The sequence below is a fragment of the Dendrobium catenatum genome, unplaced genomic scaffold (assembly GCF_001605985.2).
Source record: "Dendrobium catenatum unplaced genomic scaffold, ASM160598v2 fragScaff_scaffold_313, whole genome shotgun sequence".
Lineage (NCBI taxonomy): Eukaryota > Viridiplantae > Streptophyta > Magnoliopsida > Asparagales > Orchidaceae > Dendrobium > Dendrobium catenatum.
Genome location: NW_021318775.1, coordinates 2,671,657 through 2,688,711, shown reverse-complemented (window position 1 = coordinate 2,688,711; position 17,055 = coordinate 2,671,657). Strand labels below are relative to the sequence as shown.

Here is a 17,055-nt window from a genome sequence, read left to right as displayed (position 1 = left end):
TTTATAGTAATGGATCATTAAAAAATACTTCATGTATAGTATTGGCCTTTACCAAGGTTACGTGACATCACCATACCTCTTCTGCTTGGCCATGAAAAATTTCTCAAATCTCATGAAAAATCGATTTGAAAACTATGACGCTTCACTGCTATCCCTTCCAGTTGTGACAAACATGTCTTCCATTTATTACATGCTGATGATGCTATTATTTTTGGAAAGGATTCCCTTACTTATCTCTTGTGTCTAAGGAGACTGTTAGAGGATTTCCACACAGCCTCTAATATCGTGATAAATCCTAATAAATTTATTGATGGTTTGTCAAAAAATACCCATGCTCGCTTCCACTTCTTTAAGTAAGATTGCAAGTTTTAATCCCTCTTTGTTGCATTTCAAATACTTTGGGTTGACTGTTTCTGCTTTTAGGCCTTGGATGGTGGATTTCCAACCTCTAGTCAATAGAATTCATTCTTTATAGGATGGATGGAATGCCAAATTTCTACTTTGGCTAGTAGGTTCTAGTCTCTAAATGTTTCTATTTGGAATATGATTGGTTAGTGGGCATGTTTTTTCATCCCTAAAGTCTATATTAAAATCCTTAATAAATGGTGCTCCAAATTCTCATTGCTGTTGACGTTCAAGCCAATAAAGTACATATGATTTCATGGGAAATTTTATATAGGTCAAGGGAGAAAGGTGGTCTTGTTCCACTATACATCCTTGTCCTTTCTAATGTTATAATGTCAAAACAAAAGTGATTTAGTGGAAGTTTTCTTGATTGAAATATATTGCATTTTTATCAAATTAGAGAGAGAGAGAGAGAGAGAGAGAGAGAGAGAGAGAGAGAGAGACGGTTGAACCGGCCGGTCCGGTCCGGTTTTTAAAACATGGATCCTATGCATTTTTGTCCATCCCCACAAAATTTTTTTTTTTTTGCCCACCCTGAGAAAAGAAGCTGGATCCGCCCCTGGGCATATACAAATGCCCCAACGCCAGCTTTCTCTCTTCTCTCTCTCTCTCCATCTCCCTCCCTTTTCTCTTTCTCTTCCTCAGCCAAGGCACATGAACACTATTTTTCAATGGCATAGCGCCACAATGCTTACCTAAAACTTTGTAGACTAGAGAAGCTAGGGTCGTAACACTTATCAATTACTGGCCACAGTGCTCCCAAGTAGAAATATTCAGATATACAAGAATTTTGTTTTACTTCTACTGGATCATTAATAGGTCATTATCAAATCAATAATCTAATAAAAATGGAGATCATTGTATCTCCTCTATCTTGATTCAAATAAAAAAGTGATCTTCAATTGAAATTGAAAAGATGGAAGAGGAATTCTAATTGGGGTGATATTGTCGGCTATTATTGTAGTTGCACTGTCTTGTGATTTTGGTGCCATTTTGGATGATATTTGAAAGTTAGCTTGGCTACTTTTGGTTTATAGGTTGGTGCCAAGATTTTGTTTTGACTTCTCTTCAACTCTCTTCTATGTGGCCACTTCTCAATGCTTCATAAATATGACTTTTATTAGTTATTCTAGGTTCATTATCTTATATATATTATTGGAAGAATTATGATGTTTTTTTTTACCGTTTACATTAGAGGAAAATCACACATTATATGTAGAAATTAAACATTGTCCGGCAAATTTGGACATTTAAGGAGGAAAGTTTTCACCTATAAAACCCGCATATGAAAATTTTCAGGCAAAAAAAATTTGTTGAGCTGTTCGGTGGAAAAATGCCGCTGGAAAAATAAAAAATAGCTTATATAAGATTTGCCCGGATGCTATGTGTCGTCTTTCAACTTTTCTAATGCCAGATGTTTCAAGCCCCTTTGAGTCCTTTGGAATTATTTTTATTTTTCTTTTTAGAGTTCAGAGTGGCATATTCCATTGATCTTAAACATATTTTTTTAATTTTCTTTTGACTTTTAAAGGCTATATTATAAAGCTTTAATAATTGAGCTTTGGCTCTCAATTTGCACCCTAAAATATGTTTTTTGATAGCATTACTTTGTTTTTTATCCTTTTTGTAAATTTCTTCTTTTATAATATAAAGGGAGCACTGCCCCCAACTTTTTCCAACCAAAAAAATAAAAAAAAGGGGCAATCTTATTACTTAAGCCTTTTTCTGTCTGACAAATTCAAGAAGAAAAGGTCTATATTTGCCCTCCATAAAAGTAGTCTCACGTTTCAATTACTTTTACACAAAATATAAGCACTTTAAAGCTATTTCTCAACACGTTACCATACACAAAACGCAGACAAATCATTACAAGTTAATCACACTTTAATATCTTATTAATTATTCCAAACACAATATAAAGATAGGAAATAATCACGTAATTAAGTTCAGGCTTAAATCTTCTTCGAAAACACCAGAGCGTTTTGTAAATCTTTTTTTGCAAATGTATCCCAGCAGAGATTAGTTCATGAGGTAATGCCATATTTGATTTGAATGATAGGAAATTACCCTACTTGTGAAGGTTAAAAAGGAAAAAAAAAATTACAATCTGAACATTTCTTTCTGCGAGTAAGATAACATTGAATCATACAAATGTATTTCATAAATGCATTGATATCCATAATGTTATCCAACTAACATGGAAGATAATCCAAAAACCAGCAAGCTCGTGAAAATAATAATAATAATAATAATAATATTAATTATGAAAAGAACCTTCCTGGCTAGTGTGCCAGGGATAAAGTATCATAAATTATCTCCCAACTGCTTTTCAGATCTTCCATCTTCCTACCCTACCATGAAAATCAATTCTTTTCTTCCTTTTGTTCTTCTAAGTATCCTTGAACTGTTTAAAGAGATCCCAGATAGCTGCTCCTGGAGAAGGGATCAAAGGAGTTGACAGGAACTTACCTGGGCTGACGCCGAACAAGTTGCCGGCGGCGGCGCCGGCGGTGGAGATGAGAGGAGCAGCAGGAGATGGCCGGCTGCCGAGCAACCCAACCGGGCTCAAGTCGTGCAAGAAATTTAGGAAGCTAGGTTCGAGGTAGGACGGTGAAAAGAAACAGGGTGATACGGGCGGAAGCGAAGCCGGAACTGGTGACAGAATCCCCGGGTTAGGTGTCGGCCGGCTCATCACAAGCTGGTCGAGATCGTCGACGTCTGCGGGCCGGTGGATGGGCCGGGCCTGAACCGTGGCGTTTTGTATGGTGGCCAGTTTGGCGGCGGGAGAGAAGGGTTGGTCGGCTGGGCCGGCGTTTTCCGGTCCGGTGAGTCGCTGGACGAGACCCATGAAGTCGGCGAGGTCGACGTGGATGACTTTGGGAGAGATGGTGTAGATGATGACGGGATCTCGTGGAGCCGGCGGGGGTTTTCTGATCTTGTGAGAGTCTTTACTGAGGCGGAGAGGGGCTGGGCGCGGGCCTTGAAGCTGGAGCTGTCGCCGCGGCGAGTAGTCGTGGGTGGGCGGAGGGTAGCTCCGATCCATGGAAGAGAGAGGAAGAGAGAGAGAGACAGAGAGAGAATGGTCAACGGAGGAACAGAAGATTATAAGGTCGGATGGGGCGGGAGGTGCCGAGAGGAAATAAATAGAGGACTGAGATTTGTTGGAACGTGAAAGGTCAATGGGAGAAGAGTGGATTGGGCTATGGTCAAATGGGTCGGGCTGTGGGAAGGATTTATAGGCTGAGTTAGGTTCGGCGACTGAGTTTTGAAAGAGAAGTTTGGCGGTTGGCGGAGGGGTCGAGGAAAGGCAGCTGCGTCGTTTAGTTGGACTGGGTTAATAGGGGATGAGAAGAAATAGTTCCACGTAATATATATACTCAAAATAAAAAAAACTTTTTGATTGAGGATCCCGCTTTATTTTAAAATTCTCAATTATAATTTTTATTTGATCAGTATATTTTTATAATTAAAAAAAAATATTCTAAAAAGCAATTTTTTATAATAACTTTTTTTTTTTAAAAAAAAAAATTATCTAGAGCAGTTTTACAATCAACTTTATGTAAAACAACAACCGTCTCAAACGGAAAAAATTATTCTGTGTGGATATTGGACGTCGTCGGAGGCGAATCAGAGGGTGCCACATCACTCTTTTGCTGCGTACTGCGGTCTGGTGTCCGCACAGAATAATCTCTCCTCAAACGGACCTAGAAATTGTGATGAAGGAGCACTTATGATTTGTTTGGTGCTTTGTTATTTAGAAGGATAAAACTTAAAGATTATATATATATATATATATATATCTACACAAATTTTATGATATGAATGTAAATCCCCCTTTCTCTTGCAAAGTTGCTTTATGTAAAAAACTATTAAATTTTATGAGAAAGAAACCTTAATATTGTTGACTAGTAGGATGTAATTTTAAGCATCATATGTTAATAGTTATGTCAAGAAGTAACAATTCAATTGTGTACTTTAAACTGTACTCCTATCATTAATAATTGCATAATTTTATTTATAGTCATCATCATCATTTTGATTATTCTAATTCTCACAAAAAAATAAAAATAAATTATTCTAATTGTTTGGAGTTGACTTTATTAATCCCCATTTTTCAATAGTTGAGTTTTTTTGAGATACGCAAATCACATTGATCTGTTGGTTGGGAGCTTTGGCTATCAAGTAAGAGGTCTTAAGTTCGAGTCTTGCGTACATGACGTGTGTGCGAGTTTTCTTTAATTGACCTAAATGCCAAAAAAAAAAAAAAGTTTTTTAAAGATGTTAAATGCAATCTTCTCAAATAATTTTAAACAATTCTTTTTATATAATTTTATATCAACCCATTTGTTTCCTTATTCACAGATATTGTTTTTATTAATTGATTTAGGCTTCATTTGTGGCTGCTTTCTTATTATTTTTTAAAGCAGTTTTTTAATACAAAAAATAATTTTTTTTCTATGAAGCTGCTTTAAGAAGTAGAAAGAAAGCCGTCCCAAACGAAGCCTTAATAGGCTTGGGTTAGACATTATTAAAAATGATTTTATTTTATTAGATTTAATTGATAATTTAATTCTTAATATCACACAATGGAGATGAGCGATTCATATAGCTGATCACACATAGTAGGATAAAAGCTTATTTGTTGTTGTGGTTTTTGTCGTTGTAATTGATTTAATATGCATATTTTTTTCCTTTTTGTTGTCTAAGTCTAAGGCTTCATTTGTGATAGCTGTTTTATAATAAAAAATTTTATAGTTCAAAATTTTGTTTTTCCATAAATCTGTTTTAGAAAATAGTAATGAAGCTATATCAACCAAAACCTATATCACTTGGGACCTATAAATTTAATATCCAATTTTAAGATACTAAATAAAGATGGAGCACTTAGGCTTCGTTTGGGACGGCTTTTTTTCTGCTTCTTGAAGCAGCTTTCTAGTACAAATATTTTAATTTTTATGCTAAAAAGTTGCATCACGAAGCAGTAAAAAAGCCGCCCAAACGAAGCCTTAATGTACTCCTGCTTATCCAAATTTTATTTCTTGAGTTACTTTTTCCCCAATAATTGTATGTTCTTTTATCTTTGATGAAGTTTGTAAAAATGATGATTTGTAGGCTAAGGTTTCGTTTGAGATTGCTTTTTTACTGCTTTTTAAAGCAGTTTTTTTGTACAAAATAAAATTTTTGTACTAGAAAACTAGTGGTGAGGTCTGCAATGCTTTATGCTGTCGAATGTTGGCCATTAAAAGAGAAGCATAATACTAAGTTAAGTGTGGCAGAGATGAGGATGCTTAGGTGGATGAGTGGCTTTATCCTTAGAGATAGAATACGAAATGAGCATATACATGAAAAGTTGTGAGTAGCTCCAATACTAGAAGATAAGATTAGAGAGAGTCACCTTAGATGATTTGGTCACATAAAACGGCGACCTTCTGATGACCCGGTTAGGAGAGTAGATGTATTAAATTTGACTTATGTTAAGAAAGGTAGAGGCAAACCTAAAAATACATGGTTAGAAAATATTAGGAATGTCCTTTTTTTTTGGTTAAAATCTCTGATGGGCCTACTTCCAAAAAAGAGGTTATAAGGTCCTTAGAAGGAACCTCCAGCTCGCTAATGCTCGAAAGAGCTACAAGAGAAAACCTAAAAATTTCTAAGAGCCGTTCGTTCCTTAATCTAAGAATTACAAAATAACCTAAGTACAATCTTGGACTACAAGAACACAACACCCAAAAAAGGAAGCACAAAATAATAGCATTCAACACAAACTTCTTGAAAAAATGGAAGTCTAACATCCAATAACCAGAGCTCTCAAACACACTGCATAAGATATTTAGCCAAGTTTTTGGGCACCAAATATGCACAAAAAAAATACTCCAACACCAAAAAGTCATTTTGCAAGTATACTGGAAAGAGTAAATATTTAAGCATTTGACAAATAAAAAAGGAAGAGAAGTGTCAAACCCATCCATGAGATCAAACACAGTAGCCACAGTGTGCAGAAAACAAAACATGTATACGACAAACATAATAACCAGTAAAGTATCACCCATGACATAACCAATCGTAACCTGGGTAAAGCATCAGTCTTAACAAAGACAGGGCAATGATCTTCTCATTAAACCTCATAGCTATGCAAGCACCAACCAAAACCAAAAGAAGATCAACCTCATACACTAAATTAAGGGACTTAGTAATCAACAAAAAGTTGCAGGAATCACCAGTAAAGCATTGACTAAAGGAGACACAATAATACGAATCCAACATACTCACAGACCCACTAAACTCCCCAATCACCTGGAGCAGAGCAAGCTCCATAAAGCATTTTTTTAACACAAAAAATAAAAATTTTGTACTAGAAAGCTGTTTTACAAAGCAGTCAAAAAGTCGTCGCAAATGAAGCCTAAGTGAGTTTTATCTTGCTTAATACTAATCTTACCCTTAACAAATTATATGGCTTATAGTGAATCATTATCTTCTCTTATTGTAATTTTATTTTAAACCTTTATTAAGCTCTCTATTATCATCTAAATAATGATATTTTTATCAACTAAGAACAACAACAACAAAATCAAGTCTTTGTCTCACTACTTGGGGTTGGCTATATGAAATTTTTTTCTCCATTGTGTTCTGTTAAAGTCAAATTCTCGTATAAATCTAATAAAAAAAGATCATTTCTAATATTTCATAGCCAAATCTTTTTAAATATACCTCTACCTTCCTTAACATAAGTCAGATCTAACGCCTTTACTTTCTTAACTGAGTCATCGAAAGACCGCCGTTTTCTAATATTTTTATCAACTAACATCAAAGTAAAATTTTTCGGCTACACAAAAAGTTTATTCTGATCAACTGACGTTTTACTAATTAATTAGTCAATAAAGACTAAAAGTCAAGCATGCCTATCATTAATTTCTCAACTAATCTAAATTTAGGCTCTTAAGTATTTGTTTTTTTATTTATTGTTATTTTAATCTTTTTTTTTTCTCTTAGAAGCTACTTACTGTTACACACAACTGATTATTAAGAGTATGATGTGAGATGTTTTGAAACTAACCGAGAAATATCACTAATTATTACAAATAATTCATCCCTTCCGATGATAAATTTTGAATAAAATTTGATCAATGTTGAGATTATAATTTATTTATTTATTTTTCAAAAATTTCCTATCTTATATTAAAATATAAGATTTTTTCTTTTTTCAAATTTTTGCATCTTCAATAATTAAAACATATATAAGACCTTTAAAAAGAAGAAGAAAAACTATTGCACTAATATATATGACATTTAAAAACCATAAGAAAAATAAAAGGAATGACAGATTTAAATTAAAAAAAAATACGAAAAAAGAACCACATAATTAAAGGACTAGTAAACAACACAGGCTTTGCAGCTCAACTTGAAATTTCAACTTTAATTAAGAAAAAATAAAAATATTTAATGCAATATTGATCACATAATTAAAGTAAAAATATAATTAATATGCCATTCAAAAACTAATCTGATCAAGTACAATTTTTTTTCTTACAAATTACAGATCTAGATGATATTAATAAACTTCAACAATTGATTTTTAGATCTTCTGAAATTTATTTTGAAAAAGGTTATGGTCAAGTTGGATGAAATAGTACTAAGAAGTAAGAACTACTCCACATGAGCTCCAATTGGCTTAAATCTAGCACTTACAAAAAGTATATGTAGAAACTTCTCAAGACCATTTAGAGATGCAAATGCTCTCTTATTTTATGTGCTTATAATTAAAATGTATCCATCAAGGAATGAGACAAATTTGATAAGTCCAAAATTATTCAAATATGAATTCATTAAAGCACTAAGATATGAATAACAACATCAAATTATCAAGAGAGATCATTTGGGAGTCATTAATATTTGATTGAATATTCTAATTTAATACATAAAACAAGAATGCCCCTCTATAAATCTATAGATAATCACTATTTTTACACATTCTAAGGAAAACTTTTGATGAAGAGTAATTATGAATTAAAAAAAAAAATTCAAAGCTTTGATTATTATTGCCTGACATTAGGAGTTGATTAAAATTGATGCTTGCCATCATCATTACCAGAAGTTGGTCATCAACCAACATCGATGCTTGCCATGCACAATCAATACCAGAGCCAATTGTGTTTATCAATGTTGATGCTTACTATCAACACCGTCAAACAACAACTGTCTACCTGTCAGCCTAAATCAGTGCCTATCATTGTACTGATTACTAACAACATATCATCAAACAAAATTTGATATCTGTCAATCATTACCATCCAACTTTTTTTTCTTTCTTCATAGTTTCTTAGTTTCATATACCTAAAGAGGTTGGATAAGTAGATATCTTGACATCACTAGGCCTCTAATGTTTCTCATTGATCATCGCTTGAAGCTTACCAGCAAGGATGATGTACAATGCATGATAGTTATTAATGTGCAATAGTTTGTGACATTCATCACCCATCTTTCTAATTATGGCCTAAACTCCCCTTATTTAAGGGGATCATCCAAACTGATTTCTCGATGTTGCCAACCTTTGATGTTACTAATCAAGCTTCAATATTCCGTGCCAAATTTTGTTCGATTCTTACGCATGTGTGACATCTGCTGGCTTATATAATATAAAGATCTAATTATTTTATTTTAATTTTACAAATATAACTATTATCCTGTATACATAAGAGAGGGAAATTAAATAAATATAATCATAAATTTACTCACATAAATCAAAACTCCTAACCACCAAACTTACTATAAACTAACGTTGGCTACCTTTCTATTTGGGAAAATTTTAAGACTAAGCATGATTATAAATTGTATTAAGAGTTTAAGCATGTTTAAAAAAAAATTTAAAAGTAGGCAAAGTCGCTCGCTAAACGGGCGACTTACTAGTCTAGTCAACATCCAGTCAGCATTCAAAAAAAATTAAAATATTTTTTTTTAAAAAAATAATTACTGTAGCAAGTCGCCCGGACTTGCTACAGTAAAATATTATTTATATAATAATTTATTTCTGAAATTCTTAATTTTTAATTTCTCATGAATCCGGTGGAAAATATTATCTGTAATCCTACATAATCAATTAGTATGTAATATATTTGGAAATATAGAGATACATTAAAACATTTAGAAGTTTAAAATATATCAATCAGGTTTAAATTTAAAAAATATTTTAGTAGTTCTCTATAACACAAGCACAATTACTACTGTCATAATTAAAAAAAAAAATCTTCAAAAGAAGATCTTCATCTACAAAACTTTATAGGTTTATTAATGTAGACTTTTAAATTCCCAACAAACCCAATTAGTTATATTCGACCTTCGTTAATGGTCAAATATTGTATATTACTTAGGAGGAGATATTGATTAAATGTGCGGTGGATAAAATGCGCAAACTTATGTTAATATAACAAATTAAAAATTAAGAATTTCTGAAATAATTTATTAAAAAATAATATTTTACTATAGTAAGTCGCCCGTTAAATGGGCGACTTGCTACAGTAATTTTTTTTTAAAAAAAAAAAGTTTTAAAATTTTTTTTGAATGCTGACTGGATACTGACTAGACTAGTAAGTCGCCCGTTTAACGGGCGACTTTGCCTATTTTTAAATTTTTTTAAAAATATGCTTAAGCTGTTAATACAATTTATAACCACCAAACTTACTATAAACTAACGTTGGCTACCTTTCTATTTCTTATTTGTTTTCTCTTTCAGGTTTCTAGAAAGTATACCGTCTAAATGCATTGGTTCATTGAAGTAATAAAAAGAAAATCACCTGTTGTCATCTAGATTGTTTTAGAATTATCAAATTTGACAAGTCTTTGTCTTTGTCACAAGAAATTGACACTTAGAAGTACGAAGAACTGCTTTACTTGGAAAAGTAAGAGAAAAGTAATGGGCAAAGCCCGATTTCATTTCGCTATAAGATAATTACAGCAGAGCTAACAGCCAAGAAAGCCAAAAATTACAACTCAATGAAGAGAAAAAATTAGCCAGCAACAAAATTAGCAATGCTCAAAATAAAAAAAAGGGACTAAAATCACAAGGAAGAAGACCAAAAATGGTGGACTCAGAAGATTTATGGTCACCCGAACCTCATTTGTAATCATAAAATCTGACCACAAGGGGAAGATGGGAATTCAGAGCAGTTTTTCATCGTAGGCAACCAAACCCACAGCAAGGCGTAGAGAAAACCAGCAAGTCCAAGGGAAACAACTAGTAGAATCACTACAAAAAGTATATCATTACCGTCGGACTTTCCGGCGGAAATAGTTACGTCGGGAAAATCGGCTGAGTTACCTGTGGCATATGCGCCGATAACTTAACGGCGAAATTTCCGCCATTAAAATACCGGCGCATATTCCGCTGGGTATTCGCCAGTATTTTAAAGGTTTCCGGTGCAAGTTACGCCAGTAATAACCGGCGGAATTACCGACGAATATTGCGCCGACTTACTTAAACTTGACGAATAGTTTTATGGACATCAGCACTTGTTTATTATTAGATATTTGTTGATGACATTATTCTTGTTTTGTTATTGTGTATATGTTTGAAGATGTTCTTGATTAGAGCTAGATGTTTGAATGTATATAGTATTGCATTTTTTCTATGCAGGTTGGTTACAAGTTTCCGGCAGATCTTGCTACAGTTTTAAAAGTGAGGTGGCTTTTTTTTTTCTGCTACAGGTTTCCGACGGATTTTCTGCCGCAATACCGCTGGCAACACGATACAACACAACTGAATAGTCGTTTCTAGCGTACATTTGTTCTGAACTTTCCGGCAAAATATCTACCGATAATGTCCACCAATATTAGTGTAATGGACTAGGGCGGCGAATTATCCGCCGGTATTTCTGGCATTATATACATTTTCCGCCTGAGATACCGGCGGAGAAAACACCGCAATTTGCTTACTGAAAAGACTCGGTTTCCCATATTTTTTTGCTGGAATGCCACCAGAAATGTTGTGACGCCCCAGGCATCCATAGTGAAAGGATTCATCGACAGTCTCGATCAACCACCAATCCTGCTGCCTTGCTCGGACCTGAAAATGTCAACCACATATAATGAGCTTTACAAAGCCCAGCAGGTCACCTAATACCTATAACTGAGATCAAAGCACGGCGATGCTATCAATATGCATGTCAGTCAATCAACTCCATATCAATCAATGGTCAATGAATCTATGCAATACGGAAATCCATAGTCATGGAATGCCACCGGAAATGTTGCCGGAAATATTTCCGGTGGAAAGTTTTTGCCGGTTTTTCATCATAGGAAACCAAGCCCATAGCAAGGCGTAGAGAAAACCAGCAAGTCCAAGCAAAACAACCAGTGGAATGACCTTCCAAAAGAACCAACCGAACTGATCAATTAATTAGATGTTTGCATTCATCAAAGTTTTTCTAAGTAGAGATTCTGCGATATAAAGCTCTCTTGATTTTGGCACAAGTAGTATTAGAGGTGTCAATTGCATTCCCAAAACACCTAGAATTTCTCTCCCTCCAAATATGGTATAAATCACATGAAACTATCAGAAAAAAAACATTTTTTATAGCATTACTTACTGACATATATGTTGCAGGTCAGCAATGAACGATTGGATTTGCATAAGCTGGGCCTAAACAGGAATACAAAAGAGAACTGTCGGTGACAATAACAGTATCCGATATGGCCTTGCTTATCACTTTGAGGATCCCGTAGGTAAACACCATTAGTTATTAAGAATATACTCCTAATTTTCATACATCATCCTCTCAGTGCACATTATGAATGTTTTCTCCAAGTCTGTATTCTTAAAATTATCATCTCCATTTAAGTTGTTAATTCCTCCCCATATGAAAATTCTTCAACATAAACCCAATGATCATAACAAAAAAAAAAAAGAAATTCAAATTTTACTTTCAAACCTCAATGTTGAATATAATGGAGTATTTCTTATTCTCTCGATCTATTACTGACCATCCTCAATAGTAGTTGATGAATTAGGGTTCATAGAACTAAAGCTTGGAAGCTTGAAAAATTATCTTAAGGGATATTCTTCAACCTTCCAAGCAAATTAAAAGCTTAAATTGTTAAATAATTTTGTCCATCACATCACCCTACCTAGGGGTGTCAACTTTTGACCCGACCCGAACCCGATAAAGAAAAATCCGGGTTTGGGTCAACCCGTTTGTGAAACGGGTTGGGTCCGGGTTCGAATTTCTGACCCGTTTGAAAAGTGGTCGGTTTGGGTTGACTCGACAACCCGCGGGTCAACCCGAAATGACACGTTTCGCATACCCACTGCTTTGCCCGAGTCTGATTTCGCGTGAGGCGTGACCGCGTGAGGCGTGAGGTGGAATCTGCCGTTAGCCGTCCGCGTCATAGGCTCCAGGCGTTGCAAGCTCCCGCGTCCGCATCCACGTCGCTCGTCCCTAGTCTGAGTTCGCGTCGCTTGCCTAGCGTCCACGGTTCCACGTTGTCCAGCCCGCACAGGCCACAGCCACGTCTGCGTCGCGTTCGCATCCACGTCGCAAGCTCCCGCGTCCGCGTCGCGTCCGCCCTCCGCGTCTAGACGTGCTCGGCGTCCACGCCGTCCAGCCCATATAAATTCGCGGGTCGGGTCGTGTCAACCCGGTAACCCGCACGGGTTGGGTCCGGGTTGACAAACCTGACCTGTTTGCAAAACCGGGTCGGGTTAGGGTCAACCCGTTTACAGCCGGGTCAAGTTGGGTTCGACCCGAACCCAACCTGTTGACCCGAATTGACACCCCTAACCCTACCTCTATATATGATCCGAGTGGTTTGTATAATGCGTCATTATAAATAAAATTAGAATGAACATATGCCTACAAACAAATCAACTCAAATAAATCTATTAATTATGAGATACTGGAGACAAAACAAAAAGTTTTGAATATGTTCAAATCTTTTTTAAATATAAATAAAAAATTCCTTAAATCTTATTGGGAACTTTCTAAAAATTTTCTAGAAGCATGCTTGAACTATATATGTTCGAAACTTGTTCATATCTTAGTCGAAAATTGCTTGAATCATGTTTAAACTTCAAATAATGTTCAAACAAAATTCTAACATATTTGAGCAATATTTAAACTTGGTTCAAACATTGTTATATCATGTACTATAATATACAATACAATTTTAGATTTAGGCTTTATGGGTTACTGTGCATACAAAATTCGAAACTCTTATTATAAGTTCGCATCTTATTTAATTAAATTTTGTAGCACATGATTCTCGTTTAGTCTCATTCATATTATAGCTTAAACCTATCAATGATGAATGCATTCAATATAAATGATAAAAAATATAACATCATTCATTTTGAATATGTGATTGCTGAAAACTTTAGAGTTTTATTGTGAAGCGTCACCGTAGATCGATCACATGAACTTTCAGGTGATCTAAGATTGAGAAAGTGTTGTGAAGATCAGAGATATTTGAATAACTCCCTTATTCGAATGTTCATATGAGTATTTTGTTGAGAGTTATCACTCATCTTCTAATATAATAGGAGTATTTTAGTCCAAATAAAATTTGTACATATTTCCCAAAATAATGAAATATCTTTTAATTTGCGGATTACAACTATTATATGACATAAAATCAATTTTCATTATTTTAATTGAATAATACTTATTTTTAAGAAAATTATTAAAATCTCATTTTTATATGTGAAATAAAATTTAGAAAAATGTTATTCAATTTCAATTGATAAAATTGTTATAAGTTCACATAATTAAATACTTATGTAATATATATCTATATCTACAAATTTATTGTCTTACAAGTAAAGGCCAAAACTTCTAACTATTAACTTAATTTTATTTGGGACAACTTTCTTACTGTTTTAAAAAATAATAAAAAAAATTATATCAAATGAAATCTTAATCAGAGCTATATTTCACTATCTTATTAATTTTCTCTTGCTTTCTTTTTTTAAGAATATTTAATTTTCTCTTACATGTTTCAAGAAATTAGTCTGTCTAAACGCAGTGGTTCCAAATTGTCTTATTAGTTTTTACAAAACTTTCAATGAAATAATTATTAAAAAACCTGTATTCATCTAGATTGTTTTAAAATTATCATCTGACAATGTCTTTGTCTAATTGAAGAAATTCCTGAGTAGCTTCTGTGTAACCTGCAAAACAGAGTAATAGCAAACAATATCAAAGTAGATATTTCTGTGTAAACTACTGTATTCATTTCTTGTGATATATTTTACACAGTGTATTATATATAGCTGATATTGAGGACACATGTATGGTGATGTGTGAGGAGTTTGTTATGAGATAGTTGTGATCATGCCATGTGATTTTGTTGTTAGAGGTCGTTGATGATAGAGTGGAGGCGTGAGTCGCTTTTGCTGATGTCGTTACTGAGAGAGTGGAGACTTGAGCTACTGTTGTTGATACTCCCTCGCAAAATGATGGTTATGGTTGAACTGTCAGTTTGGAACGAAGTTGCTGAAAGAGTTTGGTGGAGAGAGAGGTTTTGTGAAGAGATCGGTGAGCTGGTCCACCATGCTGATCGTATGGAGACTGACATGTTTTGCTTGAATGTGATCTCTAAGGAAGTGGTGATCAATTTCTATGTGTTTGGTCCAGGCATGAAATATCGTATTGTTGGCTAGCGCAATTGCCAACATGTTATCACAGTGAAATATAGTTGAGGCAGATGGAGATACATTGAACTCTGTTAGCAATCTGCACAGCCAAAGAATGTCTGCTGTAGCTACTGCAATTGCTCGGTATTCAGCCTCCGTGGAGGAACAAGCCACGATATGCTGCTTCTTGACGCTCCATGAAATGAGAGTGGAACCCAGGAAGGAACAGTAGCCAGTCGTCGATCGTCGAGTGATGATATCACTTGCCCAGTCAACGTCAAAGAAAGATCGGAGCTGGAGGGAGTCAGCAACTATGGGTAATCCAAAATGTGGTGTGCCTTGAATATACTGAAACAACCTTTTGAGGAGATGAAAGTGTGTCGGTTGAGGAGCATGCATATGTTGGCATAGGACATTAACCGCATAGGCAATATCAGGTCGAGTGATAGTGAGGTATTGAAGGGACCTGGTGAGCTGTTTGTAGATTAGAGGGTTATGAATGATAGGATCGAAGAAAGGAATTGTAGCTGGTTTTGTATTGCTGGGATTTGATAGAGGTTTGCATTGCTGGAGGCCAGCTTGATAAAGAATGGAGAGGGCATATGGAGTTTGGGAGAGAAAGTAGTGATTGCTGTAGGTTTGGATTGAATACCAAGAAATGTATATATGAGCATAGCCTAGGAATTTCATGGTAAACTTGCTGCTGATTTGATCAATGAAGCTCTGGACTGCTGTGTCGTCAGTACCAGATACTAAGATGTCATCAACATAGATGACTAGATAAATTTGAAGATGGGTTGTGGAGAGAATTATGAGTGAGTGATCGGACTGGCTGTGATTGAAGCCGAGCGAGAGAAGGTATGCAGAAAATGTATTGAACCATTGCCTTGGGGCTTGCTTTAGGCCGTTTATAGCCTTTTTGAGAAGGCAGACATGGTTGGGATGTAGGCTATCTTTGAATCCACGAGGTTGAGACATGTAGAATGTCTCATGTAAGTCACCATGTAAGAAGGCATTTGCAACATCCATTTGATGGACGGGGCACTTGTGATACATTGCAATGGTGAGAAATACACGAATAGTTGGAATTTTTGCCACTGGACTAAAGGTGTCATGGTAGTCTAAGCCATGCTCTTAGCGATGACCTTGAGCCACTAGTCTGGCATTGTAACAGGCTATGGTGCCATTTGAATAACGTTTGATTAGATAAGTCCACCGGCAGCCAAGAATGTTGGCCATTGTGGGTGGGGAGACCAGTGTCTAGGTACCTTGTTGTTTCAAGGAAAGGAATTCAATAGCCATAGCAGCCCTCCATTGAGGTAGTTTAACAGCCTATATATAGGAGGTGGGATCGGGATTAGACAAAGATGAGTTGGAGTGAATTGTATAAAGAAGATTCATGATGGTTTTCGGTTTTAAGGACCCAGATTTGAATCTTGTAATCATTGGATGAGATTCAGGGACAGGGGTTGGGGTGGGGGTTGTGGTTACTGTAGTAGGAGAGGTATATTTAGGGAAGGTTGCAGTAGGAGTGGGGGGCAGAGAGGTATGAGAAGAGAGGGTGGATGAGTTTGGGGTTGATTGTGTAGGGTGGGATGGTTTTGTGTAAGAACTGGGGAGACAGTCAAAGTTGGGATAAGGAGAGATGGGTTTGAGGTTGGTGGTTGGTCAGATGTAGAGGCTGGGATGATGGTGAAGTGAGTGGAGTAGGGAAACGAGTCTTCATCGAAATGGTGATTTTTTTGGTAGATAGATTAAGGCACTTGTATCCCTTGTAGGAGTCATAGTAGCCCAGGAAAATGCATTGAGAAGCTCGTGGCTCAAGCTTAGGCCGATGAGATGGAGGTAGCCAAGGGTAGTAGGCACACCCAAATACTTTGAGGTGAGAATAGTTTGGTGGCTGATTGTATAGGAGCTGAAAAGAAGATTTGTTGTGGAGTGTGGCCGATGAGATTCAATTGATGAGATGTACAACGGTGAGGGCTGCATAAGGCCAGAAGGTGTATGGAAGCTTGGCGGTATGTAGCAAT

At 35.5% G+C, this 17,055-nt stretch overlaps 2 protein-coding genes across 2 annotated transcripts; both read right to left on the bottom strand.

Moving 5' to 3' along the window:
- Window positions 1-2,505: 2,505 nt before the first annotated feature.
- Window positions 2,506-3,695, bottom strand: LOC110095341 (protein MKS1). Its single transcript, XM_020820849.2, has one exon. It carries the CDS (start codon window positions 3,446-3,448, stop codon window positions 2,795-2,797), a length of 654 nt encoding a protein of 217 aa, XP_020676508.1. The 5' UTR covers window positions 3,449-3,695; the 3' UTR covers window positions 2,506-2,794.
- A 7,559-nt stretch (window positions 3,696-11,254) lies between these two features.
- LOC110095338 (uncharacterized mitochondrial protein AtMg00810-like) lies at window positions 11,255-16,081 on the bottom strand. Its single transcript, XM_020820845.1, has 2 exons — window positions 14,966-16,081; window positions 11,255-11,461 (listed from the first exon to the last, which is right to left on the bottom strand). The coding sequence occupies exons 1-2, from the start codon at window positions 16,079-16,081 to the stop codon at window positions 11,255-11,257; spliced, it is 1,323 nt and encodes a 440-aa protein (XP_020676504.1).
- Between the last annotated feature and the right edge of the window lie 974 nt (window positions 16,082-17,055).